Source organism: Platalea leucorodia (genome assembly GCF_965183815.1).
Source record: "Platalea leucorodia genome assembly, chromosome: 17".
Classification (NCBI taxonomy): Eukaryota; Metazoa; Chordata; class Aves; order Pelecaniformes; family Threskiornithidae; genus Platalea; species Platalea leucorodia.
Genome location: NC_138839.1, coordinates 5272124 through 5292458, shown reverse-complemented (window position 1 = coordinate 5292458; position 20335 = coordinate 5272124). Strand labels below are relative to the sequence as shown.

General features: G+C 39.7%; 2 protein-coding genes across 8 annotated transcripts in view; both read right to left on the bottom strand.

Moving 5' to 3' along the window:
* Positions 1-8554, bottom strand: part of UBE4B (ubiquitination factor E4B) — a 41454-nt gene extending 32900 nt beyond the window's left edge. For 5 of the 7 annotated variants that reach the window (XR_014230048.1, XM_082329019.1, XM_082329014.1 and 2 more), the window contains exons 1-2: positions 8345-8554; positions 2097-2283 (exon numbers count right to left, since the gene is read on the bottom strand). Coding sequence is in view for 5 of the 7 variants with exons in the window: in XM_082329019.1 (XP_082185145.1) it covers positions 2097-2283; positions 8345-8368 (211 nt within the window). In the remaining 2 variants the exon portion in view is untranslated. Of the gene's footprint in view, positions 1-2096; positions 2284-6945; positions 7011-8344 lie in introns of those variants that run through there. The other 2 variants (XM_082329015.1, XM_082329017.1) reach the window with 2 other exon arrangements.
* A 4349-nt stretch (positions 8555-12903) lies between these two features.
* RBP7 (retinol binding protein 7) lies at positions 12904-16264 on the bottom strand (the record flags this gene model as incomplete). The annotated part of the gene is made up of 4 exons (XM_082328872.1): positions 16172-16264; positions 13655-13833; positions 13288-13389; positions 12904-12954 (listed from the first exon to the last, which is right to left on the bottom strand). Exons 1-4 carry the CDS (start codon positions 16242-16244, stop codon positions 12904-12906), a joined length of 405 nt encoding a protein of 134 aa, XP_082184998.1. The 5' UTR covers positions 16245-16264.
* Between the last annotated feature and the right edge of the window lie 4071 nt (positions 16265-20335).

Here is a 20335-nt window from a genome sequence, read left to right as displayed (position 1 = left end):
GTATGTGGGGCTGTCATTGATACACTGTTTTTAAGGCTCTCCAAAATATTTTCCAAATACATAGAAAATAATGGTCACACTTTCCATGAAATTGATGCGTAAGTCTGATCTCACCATGACATGCAACTTCTTATAAACCTGGATGCTTACAAGGACACTATTCTGCTGGGACTGCTCTTTGTATGTCCAAATGAATTAAAATCCTCTGCAGTCATTTTAGTTCACTGCTCAAAGGAACTCCTGCAAACCACACAGCGTTAGCTGAGTCTTCATTTATGCTAAATGAATGCAGCAGATAATCAGTTGTGAGCAATTTTTCCTGATCTGTTCCCCAATTTAACCATATCTCTTACCCTGGTGTGAAAAAGACACGCATTATTAAATTGCTGCAATGAATGGCACTGTAGGAAGCAAACACTATACTGACTAGGTAACTTCTTTCTGGTCATCATACAAGCTAGTCTGTAGAGTTAGGTACTGTCCAGTGCAGACAGATGAATTCTTAAAACAGAAGTCTCCAAGGTCTTAGCTATCTGACCACTTCAAACTATGATAAACCTGTCTGCCAATACACGAACATTTCTACCTTCAGGTACACATTTCCACACCCCCTGCTCTGTTGGCATTATCATTTATACAGTTGTGCAGTAAGATGGATCAGGACCTCACCTATTTGAAAACTAACCATTTATTTTTCCTGGGTCAGTTTTCACCAGGATTAAGTCCATGATCCACCTCGCCACACAGTTGCTATGGACAGCAGAGGGAGAAATACTCCTTTCAGCAAGAGTCAGGCCTAAGATGGATTAAAATAGTCATGTAACCACAGGCTGAGTGAACACAGTAAGTGAACTCTGCACTGTTCTTAAAAAACATCACCTTTGCTTCTGGGTTGCTGTCTATAATCATGAGGACAATACACAGTGTTAAATTCCAGCTGCAATGAGCTTTTCTCAGGAAATGCTTTTGATAGCTTTTCTGATCTGCTTTAGATACAAGGCAACAAAATAAGCAGGAAGGAGTCACTTCTAGGTATTTCAGAACAGCACTGTAATTAAATTACAAGATGTAAGCTTGTAAATTACTGTACTTGCCAAAGGGAAAAACATAAAATTTCAGAAAGCAAATAAGCAAATAGATAAAGAATTTTGCATGCTTATCAAGGAGCACTGGAAAAAATATTATTTCTATCAAATTATTAGAAATCATATTGAAAACCTGTTTAAAGCAATCTTGACATTTGTTTTCAGATTGGTTTTGTGAACCTCTTAGCTTAGTAACACAACATGCAAAACAATTTAAGTTTTCAGATGAAGATCACAACATTGGAAAACACACCCATTTGTTTTGATTTCCAAGAGAGACAACTTCAAATCAAAATTCTTTTTTTTTTTAGGTCAAAAGTGGTATTACATACAAGAATATTGTCTTCACCTCTCTACAGAGCGACCCTCCCAACTTTCCATACTTCCTGCTTTTGTCTGATTTTAATAGATCAGGTATTATTTCTATCTTCTGAAATAAATACCATTTGTAAATATCCTACTTGTATTCACTCCAGTAAATAATGAAATTGGTAAAGTAATACAAAGGAGAAAGCAAATACTTTATTCTTAAATTGGCAATGCACACTCACAGCCTACTATTTTTAATTGTGCCAAATGCTAGTAATTAACGATCAAAAATGAACTTGGGACTGATTGCTAAAATGTACCTAGAAACCAATCAATAAAAGCTGTGTTGCAAGACTGAAAAAAGGGGTTTTTTCTGTCTCCTTGACGATTGGCTTTCTTTTCTGTAATATTCTGTAATATTAAACTGTATTACAAACTTCTTCAAGCTTTAGTAACCCTTATATTAAATGCCATTAGTTTACTTATACCTGGACAACAATTGTATCTAACCATTTATTATTTGGAAAATGAAAACAAAAAGTACCTTCATTCACCATTTTAGAATGTTTCTTTCTGAAAATTCTTTTTAGTAACAGCAGAAATAACACCAGTAATAGTGTTCATGTTCTAAAGATAAGGAGTTGCATAATAACTTTCAGTAGACACACAATAATAATTTTTGTCGCTAACATGACAGCCTACCTGATGCACCAATTGGAGAGGTAGCTGGGGTCATGCTATGGACATTTAGGCCTAGACTATGGGATGGCCCCGGGGCTGGTGCTACTACAGGTGGCCCAGGTGGGGTCTCTCTCTGCGGTGACGTAAGTGGCGTGGTAGGCTGGGAAGATGGTCCACCTGCCAACCGAGCAAGGCGCCTTCGACGAATCTACACAAAGGAAATAAAATAACAGCAAATAAACAAGTTCATCTCCACGTACATATGCACACACACCCCGTGGCTGCCCTTTGGCCCTCCTATACGGCAGGGGTATTCACTCCTCTGAAACTGCAAATACAGAAGCTTTATTTGATACCCTGCTAAATGGAGCCAAGTCTTACCGCTGCCTCTCTGTTCTGTGTGACAATACTAAAATACCCTTGATGTTTAGATTTTAAGCATGTGTTTGCTGCCTTGGAAAACCATTTGCACTGGAGAATACTGTGTTTGTCCCTTGAATGGTTGTGCAAGACAAATTTAACATTTACTGCTCAGCAATTTCAAAATCTGTAACACTCCTCCCCATTTATTTTGGCATTTGATGAAACAAACTGCATTAATCTGATAAAAGGGATAATATGAACATGACCTTTGCCTTAATTTCACACCACATTATACTAATAAAAACACCTGTGCTAAAGATGCAGATGAAAGTTATTAAAGATGACCACTGTCCAAGTTAATCTGAAACAGACCTGCAACGCTAAAACATACAACTCATCTGCTGGACAGAAGCATCTTGAGAAGTAAAGACAGACAGTAAGCAACATCCTCTCATCATCTAGAGACATTCCACCACACAGAATTTAAAAAACAGTTTTTGCACATTACTAGTAAGACAGAGAAGCATCTGCCTTCAAAATCCGAGTTCAGAGAACTGTTATGAACCTATTTATTAAAATCAGGATGGGACCATGTAACACTGGTATTATACATGAGAAAGCAGCAGACAAAATAAAACTTATAAAACTAATAATTTATAAGTGCTTCAAGTGAAACTTGAAGCATAAATGAATAACAAAGCATAAATGAAAAACAAAAGAAATTATTATCACAGGCTGCATCAGAGGATCTGTTCCTAAAGCTTACAACTTCAGCTCAAAATAGGCCCAGCACAAAAGTATCATATTTGAGGGTGTCCACTCCCTGCAAAAATCAGCAATTCCTGTTATTCCCTCTTTGTATCACAATACTCAAGCATTGCATGCAATGTATCAGTTTTCACTTCTGCTCATAATCCTAAAGAACTGCCAAGCAAGTGAAGGAGTGAACAAAAGATTTGCGTCAAGTCAATGTCTATGCTACGTTACTGCAGTCGTTTAACGGCCTGTGAAACCTACCCCAACAGGAAGAAGAAAAGATCAAATTAAATCAAACTTCAAAAACTGTGGGAAAAGAGAGTCTGGAACCACATCTCCCTCCATGACAGGTGTCACCACATGAACATGGAAGGCAGCTAGAAAATAAATACTTTTTTTTTCTTCAGACAAAAAAAGGCTATGATTAAAATGCCTTAATCCCTCCTCCTTGTCAAGCAAAATAGGGGAGCTTATTGCATAAATAAAGTGTTTAGCTTTTTCATAAGTAGAAGCTGTACATATTAGAGTCTCTAAAAAGTTATTTTAAAATAATATCTTAATTTTTCTCCACTTGTATCTTACACCTTAATTTTTCAGCTGTTTATCTGAAAAAACTACAGAACTACCTCACCGCTCAGAGGCACACCTGAGAAAATGTCAGCTACGCGTCCCCATATCCGTTTTCCCTATTGATGAATCCAAATGGTCTTTATAGCTCAAAGCTGTACCAAAAATATTATCAGTAAAACGAGCTATCTGAATTGAAATCTATTTGAATTAGGGGGTTGAATTAAAGTTTTAAAAGCTGTTCCCTTACCATTCAACTGATCTGTAACCATGTTTTTCAGATAAAGGAATGGCAGGGAGGAATGGAGAAAAAAAAAAAAAACAACACACACACACAAACAGCCCATATATGCAGAAGTGGCTGAAGGAAAAAGATGAAGATTAATTATGTAAAAAGCAAGAAAAAAAGAGTGTGATGTGACACTTTTCCAGAACTGTTCATATTCATTCTTGCTAGCTAGTTCCAAATCTGATGTTAGGAAGGAAACATGTGAGGAAAAGGCAGCATAGATAATAATATATTTACCAGTTTATTCTCAAATACAGTCAAACATTGATTACTCAAACAAGGTCATATCCCTCACAAGGTATGATTTGCACAAAACCTCTCTTCATCATCTCCCAGTTTCAAGCAGATAATTGAGGTCACTCGTGCCACTCAGCATTCCTTCACATACAGCGCTAGGCTAGATTAATGCCAAAGTTTCGTCAAAACCAGCTGCAATCATCGCTGTTGAAACAGAAGGACACTAAGACTTTAACTTTCTGCCTTGTATTTGTCACTCGTAGTCCATCAACTACACATCTTTGTTATGGACCAATCCCCCAGACTGTAACCTGCCCTGAAAAAAATTCTGAGAGGGGCACAGAACAAAGAAACCTGCCCAGACCCCGAGCTGCTTTTAGAGAAGATACTGCAATTAAAACCAATACAAGATTTTTCCCTGCCATTTTAAGGATGATAGCCAAATTATACTTCTCTTCCTTACTGCTGAACAAATTAACATCAAAATATAATTAAACTCTGAATATTTTTTCCACGGAAAGAGACAGCTTTCACAACTGAGGGTACATTTAGCGATTGTTAAAGGACCAGATTTGGTTCTTAGATACCCTGAGTTGTCATATTCCTCTAGGTTTACATAAAGTGATCACAGAAATCTGAAATTTGATCTGAATATTAGGAAGTTTTAATTAAGAGAGAAAAAAGGGGAGAAACAAAAATATTATGCTAGAAAGGCAAAGATGCAGGCTGAAAGAGAAGTTTGAGAATGCAGCATAAAACTGGTGCACACATTCTATCCAGTTAATTCCCTTGTGCCTTAAGACTAAACGGTATCAAGATGAGTGAAGTAAGGCAGGCTTTATGCTCAGGGCACAACATGGGGACTCAGAAGATATAGCTTGTTTGCACAATACTAGGCACAAGTGAGACCCCAGCCTGTTCCCTTCATGTAACACAAATAACATAGATTAGAATTGTGGGAGTTCAAAGTGACCTGCTCTTATTTCAGACTGAATGACTCTCTAAATTACCATGAAGAAACACATAGCTGGCTTTTTTTAAATATTTTGTTAGGAAAGGTTAGGGTACCTCAGTAACACCCAACCCTTGATTTCAGCAATAAGTATTTGCAATAGTGACATATGACAAAGCTGTTATGTATCACTACATTACCTAACAATGACAAGTTATTTGGTACTAATTACTAAATAGGTTATGGAACAAACAATGCCCATCTTCCCTACGGAGCTGTTGCAGTTTAACCCCAGTTGGCAATTAACTCTATCCCAGCTGAAACCAGGACAAGAGCACAACTCCATAATATACAGTTTAAAAGGTTAATTAAAAAAAAATTGAATTGGTTGAATGGAAAAAGCATATTGTTTTTTAATTAGTACAGTTTTTGCTGGACACATCTGGACTATGTCTTTGAATAGTAGCTTTCAGAAATACATTTTTGATCTTACTTGACTTCTTAAAAGCTGTTAACTGGACACACTACAACAAACAATGTAAAAACAGCACCCTGTTACAGATAGTTAACTGATAATTTGATTATGCAGTATACCAATAAAGATACAACCAGGAGGACTGGTCCCTCAGGCTCACACACTCTCAGTTTAAAAAAAAAAAAGTAATCTGTATCAACATCTGCTTTAGTGCCAACTGCTTAGTGAGACTCTAAGGATTTTTTTATTCTACCATAATCATAGAAGAGTTCCAAATCTGTACAATAAGGGTAATTTGAATGGATGGCTTTATTTTTCTTGTACTCATTAGAGCATGTTAAATTGGTTTAAGAAATGCTTCATTTTCTGGTGACACTGGTCACGTACTATGCTCAGAAAACACTACTCTGAACTACTCAAAATCATGTAAATGTTAAAAGATGCTAAGTTAACATCATTCTTTCCCACTTCATGCCACATTTGGCTTGATACTGCTTTCTTCTATGCAGTCCTCATTCTCATCTCGTGCTATCTAACACTCATGATAAAATCCACATGCTAAGAAGGAATTTTCTTTCCTCCCTTCCTAAAGATTTTAGTATGGTCTGTAGTGAATGACAACTTCTAGTGCTTTTACAAAGTAAATGCTGAGAAAATTTCAATGAGAGACGCTGTTGACAGCAGTGCAAAATACCTACCTGAAGCTAAAACGTATCCTATAATCCCAACGCCATTATCCATTGTATCTGTCTCTCCTCTTTTAAGTTACAATCTGTTAATGTTATACGTAATGATGGTTCGATATAAGAAGATAATCTAATCTACAAGAGGCTTGCAATTAATTTCAACCTTAGTTAAGTGGGTTTTTTGCCTTCAGTCATGGCCAGATAAAAAGTTTGAATTAGACAGAAGTTGCATATAATGTATTTTAGAAGGCTATTTTTCCATATAGTCCACCTCTGATCCAGAATCTACTGTGTCAAGTAACAGCAAAGCGGAGATGTGGAGGAGTATTAAAATAGACTTGGCTGTGACTTTCCAGTGAGGGGTCCATTAACAATAAAAAGTGACAGCGTGATTCCCTTAAAATGATATAAGACTAAGTTTGTCTCAAGCAATTGCCTAGAAGACCAGTCTGCTTTGGTCCTAGCTGAACTATACTAGAAAGACATGGAAAAACTTGAGTCACTCAAGACAAACATTTTGCCAGAAAAGGTAGATGAGTCCCTACCGGAGAACTCATTTTCTGCAGCCTCAGTTCCACGATGCGGTGTTTTTGATGATGTCAGTAATTTGCTGAAGCAATGACACAAACAAGCTTACATAGGTTAAATAATTCTGAAATTAATCATAAAACACATCATAATCAGATGCACTTTAATGATCATGTTTGCATGTAAACAAAGTACTCATGAAATACACCTAGAAAATTAGAGATCCCTTTTCACAGTAGAAATCACAACACTAGTGTCCTATCCCACCCTCCCCAAGACAGGTATTGTACTCCTTTTCTCAGTGCTTCCATAGAGTATGAGGACCTTCACAAGTAAATAGCATGAAGTATTTCCTCCTAGTTCCTGCTGCAACACAGTAGGATTGCTAAATCATGACGTACAGTGTAATCAAAAACATCTTAACTTTTTGGAATACAAATCTGAGTGACAACAGCAGCCACCTTGCTCTACAATCCTGCCATAAGATATAGTACCAAACAAAAATAACTTCTTTTGATCCTCCCTGGAGTATAAGTACAGCAACGAGCCTATGCTGCAGCTGGTCCAATACAATATGCTTTATATATATGCAATACACTTTAACATAAAAATATTATTTTAAGAGATGAGGGAAGATTTGAAGGTGTACATGATTTGGTCCTGATCAGTACCATGACAGAATTCATTTGAGAATCCTCCAATATACGAGCAAAACACAAGATCTTAGTCTATAGTCAAAAAAAAAATAAAAGAAAGAAAACACCACCCTTTAGAAGGAAGAAACAGCTCACATTATTCCATGTCAGATGTCTGTCAATCACAACATAACACCTATAACTCTTAAGTGAAAGAACAAGGGGTTGAATTGAAAAAAACCAAAGTAAATCAAAGGAAGCATCAGAAAACTGGCAAGCCTGCTTCAAACTATTTCAACAAGAAATTATATTAAATATAAGAACACACACACCTTGCTTCTCAGCAAAGAGCCTGAGGAAGCAAGACTAACTGATTTACTATGTTAAAAAGTAGGGGGGTTTTTTTAAGTCACACGCAGAGAACACAGAAAACGCCTAGCGTTGAACACAGAGAAGAGACATCCTCCAGACAAAGACCACCTGGCAGATGGAAGCAGAGAATAAACAATTAACCAGGAGAGAAGCAATTCAACCCCATCGACCAGCCAGGGGGTCGCAGGTCGGGGACAGGAGAAAGGAGGCACACGAGAAACACTGAGCACAGGCAGCGGGCGAAGGCAGAGCGCCCATAACCCTCCTTCCCACACACGGGCTCCTGACCTTGGGGGCAGGAAGAGGGCCCAGAACAGCCCGGCGCCCTCTCCCTGCGGGGCCCGGCCGCCCCCGGCGGCGCCTCCCGCCCGCCCCCTCAGGCCCCGGGCGCCGCGGCCCGCAGACTCACCTCATCCGCGCTCAGCTCCTCCATCGCCTTCCTCTTAATGGTGAACGGAGGGAGAGCGCTTTCCTCTGCCCCGCCGAGGGGCAGCTCCGAGGAAGCGCCCTCCTGCCGCCTCTAGCCCCCCGGGGCGCCTCACAAGGGCATCTCCGGGGCGGCCGCGCCGCGCCGCGCCTCGCCTTCGCCTCGCCCGCCGGCAGCCGGCCCCGCCGCCGTCCCCGGCCCGCTCCCGCTGCCCGCGCCTCAGCTGCCGCCGCGCTCCGCCGCGGCCGAGGGGGAGCCGCCCCCCGGCTGCCCCGGCCCGCCCGCGCCCCTCGGCCTCGGCCCCCGCCCGCGCCGCGGCCCCTGCCCCGCGCAGAGATTATTCATCAAAACAAGAGGGGGGCGGCGGCCATCTTGGGGAGGGATCACGTGAGGCCGCCCGGCGCCGCGGAGAGAGCCGGGCATGCCGGGCCCCGCGCTGCGCCCGCCAATGGCAGCGCGGGGAGGCGGGGCGCGGCGCGGCGCGGGGCGCGGGAGGGGCGGGGCCCAGCGGCTCGTCGTGGCGGCGCGAGAGGGGCGGCCCGCGGGCGTCATGGCAACGGGGGCGAGGGCGGTGCTGAGGGGAGGCGGCCGTCAGGGGCGGGAAGAGGCAGGGGGCCGCGGCCGGGAGGGGGCCCGGGGCAGCGGGGAGGGCGGGCTGGGGAGCGGGTGGTGAAGGGAGGGGAGAAGGGCGGGAAGGAGGGAGCTGCCCGCCGGCGGACGCGTCGCCGCTTGCCCGGAGGCGGGAGCGGACCCGCAGGTATGGACGTCGGGATCCAAGCTGGCGTTAGGCTGCCCAGGTCTTCACGTTTTGATGGGTCCGTACACGCTCCGCTCCTGTCAGGTGTTAGCCCACTTCTCAGTAACGAATGGTGGAGGTACTACAGGCTTTTTGTCTAATTATTACAATCTGTATAACATACCAAGGGAAAAAGAAACACTTAAGCCCCCAGTGAGTACTGGGCCTTAGCCCTTTCTGAGTGGAGGTTGAACCTGAGGTATTTTTTTCCTTTCTTGTGTAAAAACACAAAGTTTTCTGCACTTAGTTCTTTCATTATACCCCAAAATGATATTTTTGTGAAAGATATTAATCCTTTCCTCCTCTTTCTTTTCCCTCACCCTCAAAACAAAACTCCAGCTGGAGAACAAAACAGCCAGGGTCTGTGTTGGCCTTAAGTGAATTGCAGCTTCACTTCCAGCTCTGCTTGTTTGGTCAGTTATGCTACATGTAGGTGAAAAAGAAAAGGATTTTGAGAAGTTCCTCTTTTGGAAGAGGACAAAAAAATGGGAGTTGGATCAGTAGATTTTTGCCCCGGGATGAACAGTCACTAATAATAAGATCTTAATAGACAGCTATGCGCAGTGCAGCATCGTTTGACTCAGTGAGTGAAAGAATCCCATAAAAGGAGGACAACAGGATGTTCTTAAGATGGACGCAAACTGGTCTGTATGAACCAGGGATACAATTAAGACATATTTCCATAAGCACTGCAAATAATTGCAAAGCAATAAAATTGATCAGATTTTTTTCTTAATGCATGTATGAGGCAGATAGGATATTTGGTCTTGTGTTTCAGTATACATCTTCCTTAACATACTGTACTGATTTAAAGGTGTTTGAACAAAAACAATGTTTTTGATGACTTAACCAAGGTGCCCAGAACAGGAAACAAATTCTTTTGTAAATAATTGGATCATAATATATGTTGCCAGTCTTTTGTAGAACATGTGCATATTGTTACCTTTGATTTTTAGATGATGCTTCATTTTGTGTTTCTTTATCTTCTTTGGATTATGTTTCATTTTGTTACGGTTTTTTTTTCCAACAGAGTTGGGGCTATAATCCAAAGCACAGCTTTTACGTGATTTCACTTGTGGGTTTGTTCTTATGCTAAACTTCTTATTCCATACTATATAGTCATTGCACAGAATAGTATGCAAGAAAATTATTAGTGGACTACACACAAATTTATGTCTTAAAAGCTTTTGAGTAAAAATTACTAACCTTAAAGGTACTTCTGATGGTGTCAGGGAAAAGAGTTACATGCTCTGTTTAGAAGTAGTCTGTATAAGTGTCACTAAGACCAACTTCTAGAAACAATAATAGCAAACTACATTCAGTGATATGACTCCTTACATTTTTATATAACACTTGAATAACTTTTTTTTTCATATCATCATTAGAGAAAGTGTTTTAGAGACTGTGAATCCTGGCTGTTCCTTTGGTTTTCCATTGTCTTTTGATTGTAGAATCCAGAAGGCAACACAGTTCTGTTCACCTATCTATAAAGTACTTTCACATGCAGCTGGCATACCTTAAAATCATTATAATACACATGGTCAGCAGTTGCACTAAAAAACTCAGAGGTTGGTTGATGAAAAATTTTCACCATCAAAGGAACAGTGTAAGATAATTGAAGTAGTCTGAAACACCTTTGAATAAAACCCTTCAAGTGCTTCTCTGGGGAGTTCTGTTCTTGTCCTTCAGTTCTATAATTCAAGAGCATATCTTCTTGGCAAAGGCTATCTTAATGTCTTCCCCCCCTCCCCCTTCAGAACAGGTGATTGCTCTCTTTCTTTTTTCACCTTGCATGTCAAGATGTTTAATTTGTATTTTGTGAAAGCATGTGAATTGGTTAGCATGTAAATGAAATTAGGATAAGCAGTTTTGTCACTGTAGTAGTTTCTCTCATCCTCAAGATCTCCGAAGCATCCTCAAGGGAGTTCTGCATAGCATTACTTGCTTTCAAATCAGCAATTTGAAGTAGGGAGGTAGCAATAAGAAAAGTAGTATCACTGCTGATAACAACTCTTCTATATTTCTAACAGTAAGGACTTCCTAATAGCAGCCTTACTAATGAATTATTACACTTCTAGTCATACAGGTTTCTAAGGTTGCATATTTCCGATTTCTACTTGGAGTCTCTCTTTGTACTAACAGAGTTCTTAAGGTCATCATTGCCTTTCTCTATTGCTTCTCATGCATGTCTTACTGGAGTGCACAGCTTAAAAGCTGCGGGGTTTGAGAGTATCTGCAATATTTAACACTTAAAATACTGCTGTTAGAAACCTCTCCAATTTAAATAAAGACGCAATACGTTCCAGAGGTGCCATCTAGTGGAGTATCGAAGTCTGCGTGGCTGTTGCTGCATATTGCTGATAGATGTGACAGGGTAGGTTTGCTGCATGAATTTGTTATTTATATTAGAAAAACATGGTAACAGTAATTTTGTTTTCAAATAAATTAAACTTACTCAGTTCCAGAAGGAAGGCACTGTCAGGATCCATAGAATAAACACCAGGCATTTTACTGCTGGTCCCTCAAATTTCCCTAACTGTATAAGGAACACTAGTTCTTTTTTTCATATTTTGGAAACTAGCTTAAATTTACATAGCCCTCTAGTAATTATATTGGGGGGGGGGGGGGGGGCAATTTAACGAAAAGCCTGCCAAGCTTCAACAGATTTTGTCTGCCTCTGGTGGGAGCTTTAAGCATTCTGAACTGACGAAGAAATAGTATCAGAAAGGTGGTGTTAACTTATGTTTTAAAATACCAGATATTTCTTTGGGATTATTTTTTTTTTTTTGCCTAGAAAGTGATTAAGTTTCTAAGATTAAGCTAGATTTAATCAAACTCTTTTCTCTTTCCACTAGTGATACGATCCCTGCAATGTTAGTGTTACCAACAATATGCAGCAACTCATTTCACTTGTAACTACCAAGTTGATCTGACCACTTACATGTGCTTACACAAGGCAGAATAAAACCTACTTCTCTATGCCACATTACACAAAGTCAAAAAGAAAAACATTTCACCTAACTGAACAGATGTGTGCAAATAAATCTTAACTAAAGCAGCATTGTTTTCACTCTGAATATGTGCTTATAGAGTTCAATTATTTTGCAGACTGAAATCTACATGGATTACTCAGACCTGTCTTCATTGTTCTGGGATTTGATCACAGGCTGGTTTCCTCTGGTAAGCTGAACTTAATTATTTTGAGAACAAAGCAGCTATGGTGCAATACAGGACCTTACATTACACATTTAAGATACAAGCAAGTGGAGTTAACTACTAGTCTGCACCTTGAAGAGAAGCATTTTGAATAATAAATCTGTATCCTTTGTTGTTTGCTTCCTTTGCCATTATCTTCACTTCTCTACCATCCTTCCCCCTTTGTTTTGTTTGATGTTGGCATGTGCTTTTAGAATAGGCAGTTTTTCTTGGTTTGATTTAGGCTATTAGTTAACTAGAGACCCAAGCCATATCACTGAAGTTTTGGGCTGGGTTTTTTTCCCCCCCTCCAAAAAACACATTCAGAAGTCAGGTACTCAAGATGATTGGTTTGTTTTGGGCATTTATTAGCAAAAATCAGATCTTTAACACTGGCAACAGCAGACTTCTTTCCTGAGCCAGAAACATCAGACCATTTAGGTTAATAGGTACAAGGAATCAGTTCTTCTCTGTACAGCCATCACTGGACGTGAGGGTGCATGGTCTCCTGTATGTAGCTGTCGCTCCATGTAGGAACTAGTGTACATATTCAAGCTCTCTTGAAGACCTGTTTACATACTTGATTCTCACAATGAAGCTCCTACCAAAAAACCAAACAAACAAGAATATAGATGTATATAGTAATCAAAGGAACTACTTCTAAAAGTGAACATAGATCCTTCGCCATGACTACTGACCACCACTCTGCTGCCGTGCTAATAAGTTATGCTTAACATTCTGAATTTAACTATACAAGACAGTGAAACAATAAAGTTGTTCCAGCTAAACTAAAATCAAAGCAGAATGTGCTCCCTACGTACAATCCATTACAAATACTACAGAGCTAGAAGACAACTTGTGCGCACCATGACCACATTATAGATCTTATTTTTGCCATATAGAGACAGAATGAGTAGAAATCTGAAGTCAATACCAGATGGAGGTCATCTCCTTCAAGCCAGTGAGTCCAGCCCCTGTTCTTCTTCTCACCAATCTGGACACAGACAAGTTTGTCATTTTCCCAGGTAACTAGGCTCTGTGGAAGAGGAAACAAAAGTGTTTCTATATGTCTTTGTCTCAGTTCTGCAATATACTCATAGACAATGTCCTTTTTTCCTAGATAAAAGGGGACCTAAATACTACTTCTGAGGGAAAGTGAAACTCCTTGTCTGTAACTCAGGCGCCTACCTCTGCATTGCTTTACAAATATTGGTCTTGAAACAATTTCAGCTCAAGTAGCTGGACTGATGATGGCATCTTAATTTTGTAACAGCCTCTTGATTTTATATATTCAGTCTTACCTTGCATTTTCTGTTATCCAGGCCTTTATTATCTTCTTCAAACTCTTCTCCAATTTTGAACTGAAGCAAATAATCTCTGAATGTGCTAGTGGTATGGATATAAAATGAATCACCATCTTGTTTGATCACTTTCTGGGGCTTCAGCATTTTTGCTATCTTGCGTGTTGCAAAGTCAATACCTTGGATAAGAGGCAAAAAGGTCAGAGTTGCATTTATCACCAGCCATTTTGACACCCAGGACTTACCTTTATTGCTGCTAGAAGCATTTCTTAGATAGTTTGACCTTAGTACTATGCAAGGTTTTGTTGTTTGGGTTTTTTTTGTTTTGTTTGTTTAAAGCTGTATGTTACACAGATCAAGTCATGTTCTTGTACATGTTACTCTTTGGAAACCAGTTTCTCAATTGTTGCACAATTCCTATGCAAGATTTCTAGGACTTGGAGTCAGAAGAGTCCTTTTAGGAGTCGGGGACAGTTGATTTCCCCACAGACACCCCAGGCTTGGTCTCAGACTTACCCCCTGCTTAGCTAGAAGGAATAGTTAATGCCTATTCTCATCATTTGTCAGGGGAAAGGCAATATATGAATTAACAAGAAATCTTTGCACCCTACACTTTAAGTAGAGTAAAATGAAGGGCAGTTCTAAAATTAATTACTCAGGCTTGGTTTCAGGACATACCACTTGCTAGTAACACTTTTCAGGTGCAACTAGAAGACATCACACTTGTCAAAAGATTTCCTGGTTATCTGTAATGATCAGTCACCTTTAACAGAATCCTGATGCTCTTGGTAATACTGAGCTTAAAGCAGTGCTTCTAGAGTGCAATAGCATGCTCAAAGTTGGGTTTTCAGGAAGGGGGATGGACAGGTAAAATGGGGGGCTGTGTATTCATTTAGTTGTTTTCGTCACCTAGATTAAAAATGTTATTTTACAGGACCACTAGAAGTGTCTCACTTTATTCAGAGTGAGGTTGTGATCTTCTTGACAGGGTGTGTTCAGCTACCATGTGTTGAACCATATGGCTCATTATGCAGTCTGTGGTTGAAGTGGGACTTCATTACTGTATGCATTACGGAAGTGCCAGAATCTGTCAGTCATGTTTTTACATGGTTACCAGCTTGTTTAAGTACAGAGGGGTTTGAATTCGGTACCAGCAACACCCATACCATTAAGCCTTAACATGGTTATAAGAATGTATGAATACAAGCTACTTACAAAAAAATCTGTTCTTTAGAGGTAGATATTAAATTAAAGGAAAGGCTAGGCTTGGAATAGCCATGTCTTTATCTGTAACCATCTAGTTACTCAGCTGATCAGATATTAGCCTTCTCACTCTACTTACCATGGCAGAGAAGTTTTTCATTCTAGCTCTACAATACTGATTTGTCCTTGTTTTGTTCAGTACTCTTGCTGGCAACCAAGCAGGAGTAATTAAAGATAGGTTGTAAATCATCAACAGGATTCTTTGCCTTTACTTTGCAGTAAGTTCCCCAAATTACATGCTGAAAACAAATTGCATTTTTCACAAGAGTGGTAGTTATGTTTCATTTAAAAAGCCCTTTACTTAGCTGGACAATATTTATTATCAAGGAACAGACAGAATTTCTACTCCATTTGAAGACATTAACACATTAAGAGTATATGACTTAGTATGCAAACTGCAGAATAAATCCTCATTTTTTTCTAACTGATAACACACCAGGATTAGAAACAGAAAAGAGTTCTTTCACCACGTTAAAGATACCAACTAGACAATCTAAGTAGGACACCCAGCATCGATACAACCAGAAAACAGATTTCATTCTAGTTGTGTATACAATAACGAACAAGGGACACTGCTGGTCATCAGTTTACACAAGTCAAAAAGGCAGAAAGGGGTGGGAGAGGCAGGGAGAGGCGGCACACAAGGTTGCCTGCTGTTAAAGTCTGTACCGAGCTTTGTACAAGAAAGCTATTAAAGTACAAAGAACTTTCTTAGTTCCCCATTAAAGCACCGTTAATCTCTCTCAAAGATGTAAGCAAGGTAAGAGGTTAGCTTCAAGCACTCCAGAAAAGGGGCAGTTAGAGAAACTTATCAACAAGTCACAGTAATGAGAGAAGTATTTTGTAAGCTGTTTGAAGATAAATGACACTAAGCTAAACAACTGCCGAGCGCTTTTTTTTGTTACTTAACTTTTAATTAATCCTAGACAGAGGTTCTATAAGTTGGTGCTCAAAAGCAAGAGAAATTGAGTGGACAGGGCAAACTCTTCCCTGTCTCTGATGAACGCTATACAAAAATTCTACTTTTAACAACTACTAGGCTGAGAAATTCCTGAAAAGCTGCAAGGACACTTGGGTGACAGGCTAAAGTATAGTTAATGCTGTCTGTTTATCAATACACAAAGATCCTTCTATTGTTTTTTAGAGAAAAAAAGTTTCAGCAATATCTAGGTTTTAGAAGAACTCAGACTCTTAAAATTCAGGAGGACCCTTATGGGGGAAAGGAGGAAGGACAGAATAAGGTTCTTCACCTACCTAAGGCCACCATATAACCTTCAAAGTTGTCATTGCTGATAAGGTTCCAGGTTCCACTGAAATCCACAGGCATTGCCAGACTGTGGAGAGAAGATACAATTGACCTCTGACCAAAAAGCAAAAATGAAGAAGTAGTTTTTCAAGTAGGCCTTATATAAGGAAGACTATGGGTGGGATCACATCCCAGAGCTTTTCTGATGAAGGGGAAGGGTGCTATTGCTGAGCCAATAGGTGAGAGGGTATTTGCAGATCAGCTTCAGCTGCATTGGAGGGAAAAGTTCACAGTTTCTGAAATCTTTGTGTGGAGCAAATGTTAATAGCCCAAGAGTCGCAATGCAATAGCCCAAGAGTCGCAATGCAAACCAAAAAGTGGTTTAAACCATTTCTATACTTTAAAGGGAATCATGGACACATTTTGTCATTACTAAAATTCCCTGCATGTATATTAGATCTGTGGCTTTATGATCTGAAATCTACATATTTGTTGAAAAGGTGATGTACCTGCTGTAAATACATGCTGTATTTGAACAGACAGGGACTGACTGTTAAACTGTCGGTGGTATTGTATCAGCAAATTTTAAAGCAGTACCTATGACACAGTAATAGATGAGTATTGTATCTTGTTGGTTTATGTCTGGAGTGAACAGTAGGCAGCATCGTTGCCTAGTGGTTATAACAGAAAAGTAAAAGACAAATCTTGTTTATATGATTCTCTGATGTGATTCTCAACACAGCTCTACTGTTCCACAGTTTACCTACTTGTGTTTTGGTTTCTTTAATGCTGCTAGTTATATCCTAGTTAAATGAACATACATATACAAAATTCTTTATTTTCACAGATGCCTTACCAACCAGAAAGTATGTGTAACAGTTAGGCATGAGACAGCAGATTCGGAGGCCTGAGCTCTGTCCCCAGTTCTGCAGCTCTGTATTTATCAGTTTTCCTGGATGGGAAAGAGGATGAATACCTGTTCTTGAAATCCACTTTCAACTCCTAAAAATAGCCAATCACAAATTCAAAAAGTACTCTCATGTATATAGAAGATACAGCTCCCCCCTTTGCTTTTTATTCTTGACACATACAGTAAAGGAGAGATGATACAGAAGTTATTCCCACTGATGCTTTATTAGCTGCTATGCATAGTGACAGAGCATATAGGGAGTAGAGCACAGGATGCAGCAGGTAAGCTTCAGTGTGGGACTTTATCTTCAGCAAAGAAGTGAAAGAAATCTCTTAAGTGATGACCCAGCAATGTGTTTTGAAAAGGGAATAAGGAATGCTTGACTTCAAAGAGAAAGGATATATAAGGAATTTGGAAGTGAGATTTTATTTCCTTTAGAAGATACATAGTTCTCCAATCTCTTGCAGTTCCTCCATCCGTGGTTACTTTTTGCAAACTGTATGCCTTATTGTTATAATTTACCAAGTGAGAAATACGAATTTAATAATCCTGAACAACTAGGCGCTCTAGAATTGCTAAGTACAGGAGAGCTATATAACTTCGTACCCCAGTTTCCTCATGGGTAAAATGGGGAAAACAATCATTCCCAAAGTCACATGTATCTTTTGAGCATTAGCTTAATCCCACATTTTAAGTGGTCAGATGGGACAGTAATGAGCACCACAGGGAAGGCCATATTAGAAGAAAAACCCCAAATTGATAGGCAAGGGAAATCTTAACTGTGCTGTTACGACAGTAAAAAGTAAAAGGGAATTTGGTGTTCTGAATCTTGAATGAGGAAACTCAGCTATAGATACTACATTTATCTATTTACTGACTTGAGTTAGGCTGAATAAAAAGATAATATTTTGCAGAGAAAATTAAGTTTCCTTGAACTTTAGCTACGTTTTTGGAGCTGACAGTTTGACCTATATGACTCACAGAATCATACGAGTAGGAAATGAGGACGTCAAAGCTTGTTTCCTGTTTGCAGATGGATATTGTTCTCTAATCTATATTAAACGAGCAATGGCACAGAGAAATGCAAATTAATGTTTCCCTTGGACTCAAATAGTAACTTTTCACCCATAATTTGTTATTACGAGGTTATGATAGTAAAGCACTGTTGCAATACTACTGACTCTTCCAAGTAAAGAGAAGTCAGTACTTGGATAAATCCTGTGTAAAAGCCTGGATATAACATTTTAATTGAAAATTCAGATTATGCAGATTGTCTGGGATGTGGTGCTTCTTTCTGTAAATCAGCGCTTAATCTCAAACTATGACTTGTGAAGGGTACTAGGGCTACTATTTCAAGGCTCAGCCAAAGGATTGCCTATGGAACTTTTTGTAAGAACTGCCGAGCGCCCTGGCCACATCCTATGATGGTTCATCTCTTTCTCCCTTACAAATTCCCAATTTTCTTTTTGTGGAAAGAATTTTTTCCATTTCCATCTTAGTTGCTATGCAGCATCGAGCATCTAACACATTCCATTAAGGATGTGGCCTCATTACAAAAGTAGATAAAGTGGTTTCTGCTGCTTTTGCAGTATTTATAAAATACTTTTGAGTCTGAATTACACATGTGGTGTAAGGAAGGGACCTATGTTCTCTTAATAGAGCAGAACCGAATGCTGTGATGTAAAAAAAAAAGCCTCATTTTTGTTTGTAGAACACCTGTGAATGCATTATAACTCTTTTATAAAGAAGTTCAGTGAACTGCATTATTCACAAACCTCACATTTTCAAGTATATAGATTCTCTTTTAGATCTAGTCCACTCTTGAAAGTTATACCTGTCTAACATTTTTGAATAGACCACATCACTGACTGTGATGCTGATATTTATAACTGGTTGGAAGAGCAGATTGTCAGTGTGTGCTTACTTCTAGTCTTCGAACAGGCAGGTTTCTGGATCCTGCTAGTAAAACAGAAGATCCATATTCAGCAGTCAGTGTAATTTTTGAACAATGTTCTGTTTTGTAGAGACAAAACTGTACTGACATCATTCTACCTACTTAAAAATCATTCAGTCATCATACATCAGATTTGGTTAATAACAGAATGACTAAAATTAGCATATTACATGCCATTTATTTTATTGAAACACCCATCACACATAACTACACTAAAACCCAGTGAAATGTAACTGTTTGAAGACCAAAGCTTTATAAAACATCCTATTGAATTTGCAGTTTCTCTAGAATTACACAAAGTGCTCCAACACACACCAGCATCATTACTTAGAAGAATAAACCTAGACTTAAAGTGCAGTTTTACTCTGAAAAGTGACCACATAAATGGGGTGCATTCCCATTAGAAAGATCTGCTCGGTTTATTCAGAAGCACACTGGTTGCCTTGAGTGCTGAAAATAAATCTTGCCCTCTATTCTTGTCAGTCATAAAGATAGCAAGCAAAAGAGAAAAGTAGATGTTGTCCTTTCCTATGCACCATCAATAATATAGTTCTCTTCAATCAGTTAGGGCAGTTTGTTTGCTAAGGGGGCATAATTTATCCTTCAGTATATTTATTACTATTGATGATAAATGAACTCAGCCTCATTACCAAAGGACAGCGTAAGCTTGCCTGAGCTGTAGGGGAAAACATGGCAGACTGAGCACATTTGATGCAGGGATCACCAAGGAAAACACCTAAGAATCCTTGATGCTACTTTCTGTCACAGTGCGGTTAGAGATGCACTTCTAAGTTGTGACTTGATTTTATTACACTAATGTCCTTGTAGATTCTCTGTAGACAGCCACCTTTACAGGCTGGAGCTAGCAGAACACGTATGTTCTAGTGTATGGTAATTGCAGAATTTCATGTGGTGCTCCAAGTTTGCATGCCTGCGGCAACTCCACTGCAGGTCATGAGTTTTCCTGATAGTGTCTTGACTCCTCTGCTGGGTTTTATACAAGCCTTACAGGCCCTAGGGCCACCCATGATGTTCTGTGTTTGACTTCTGGCTTCCAGACTCCCCCTAAGCTCCTAGGGAAGCCTACACCTCTGCCTCAGCTCTTTGGGGATCGCTTGCCCAGGGAAGGAGGATGACAGGTTGTCACAGTTATGATCGTGGAACATGTCCCTGGTTCTAGACTTGCCCAAGAGCATCTATGCTTCCTGCCCTGAGAGGCTCACATTCTGCTAGATTTGTTGATATGAAAAATGTGAACAGAGTCATCTCGTGGAGATCGTATGAAAAAGCTGTTGACCCATTGGGTAG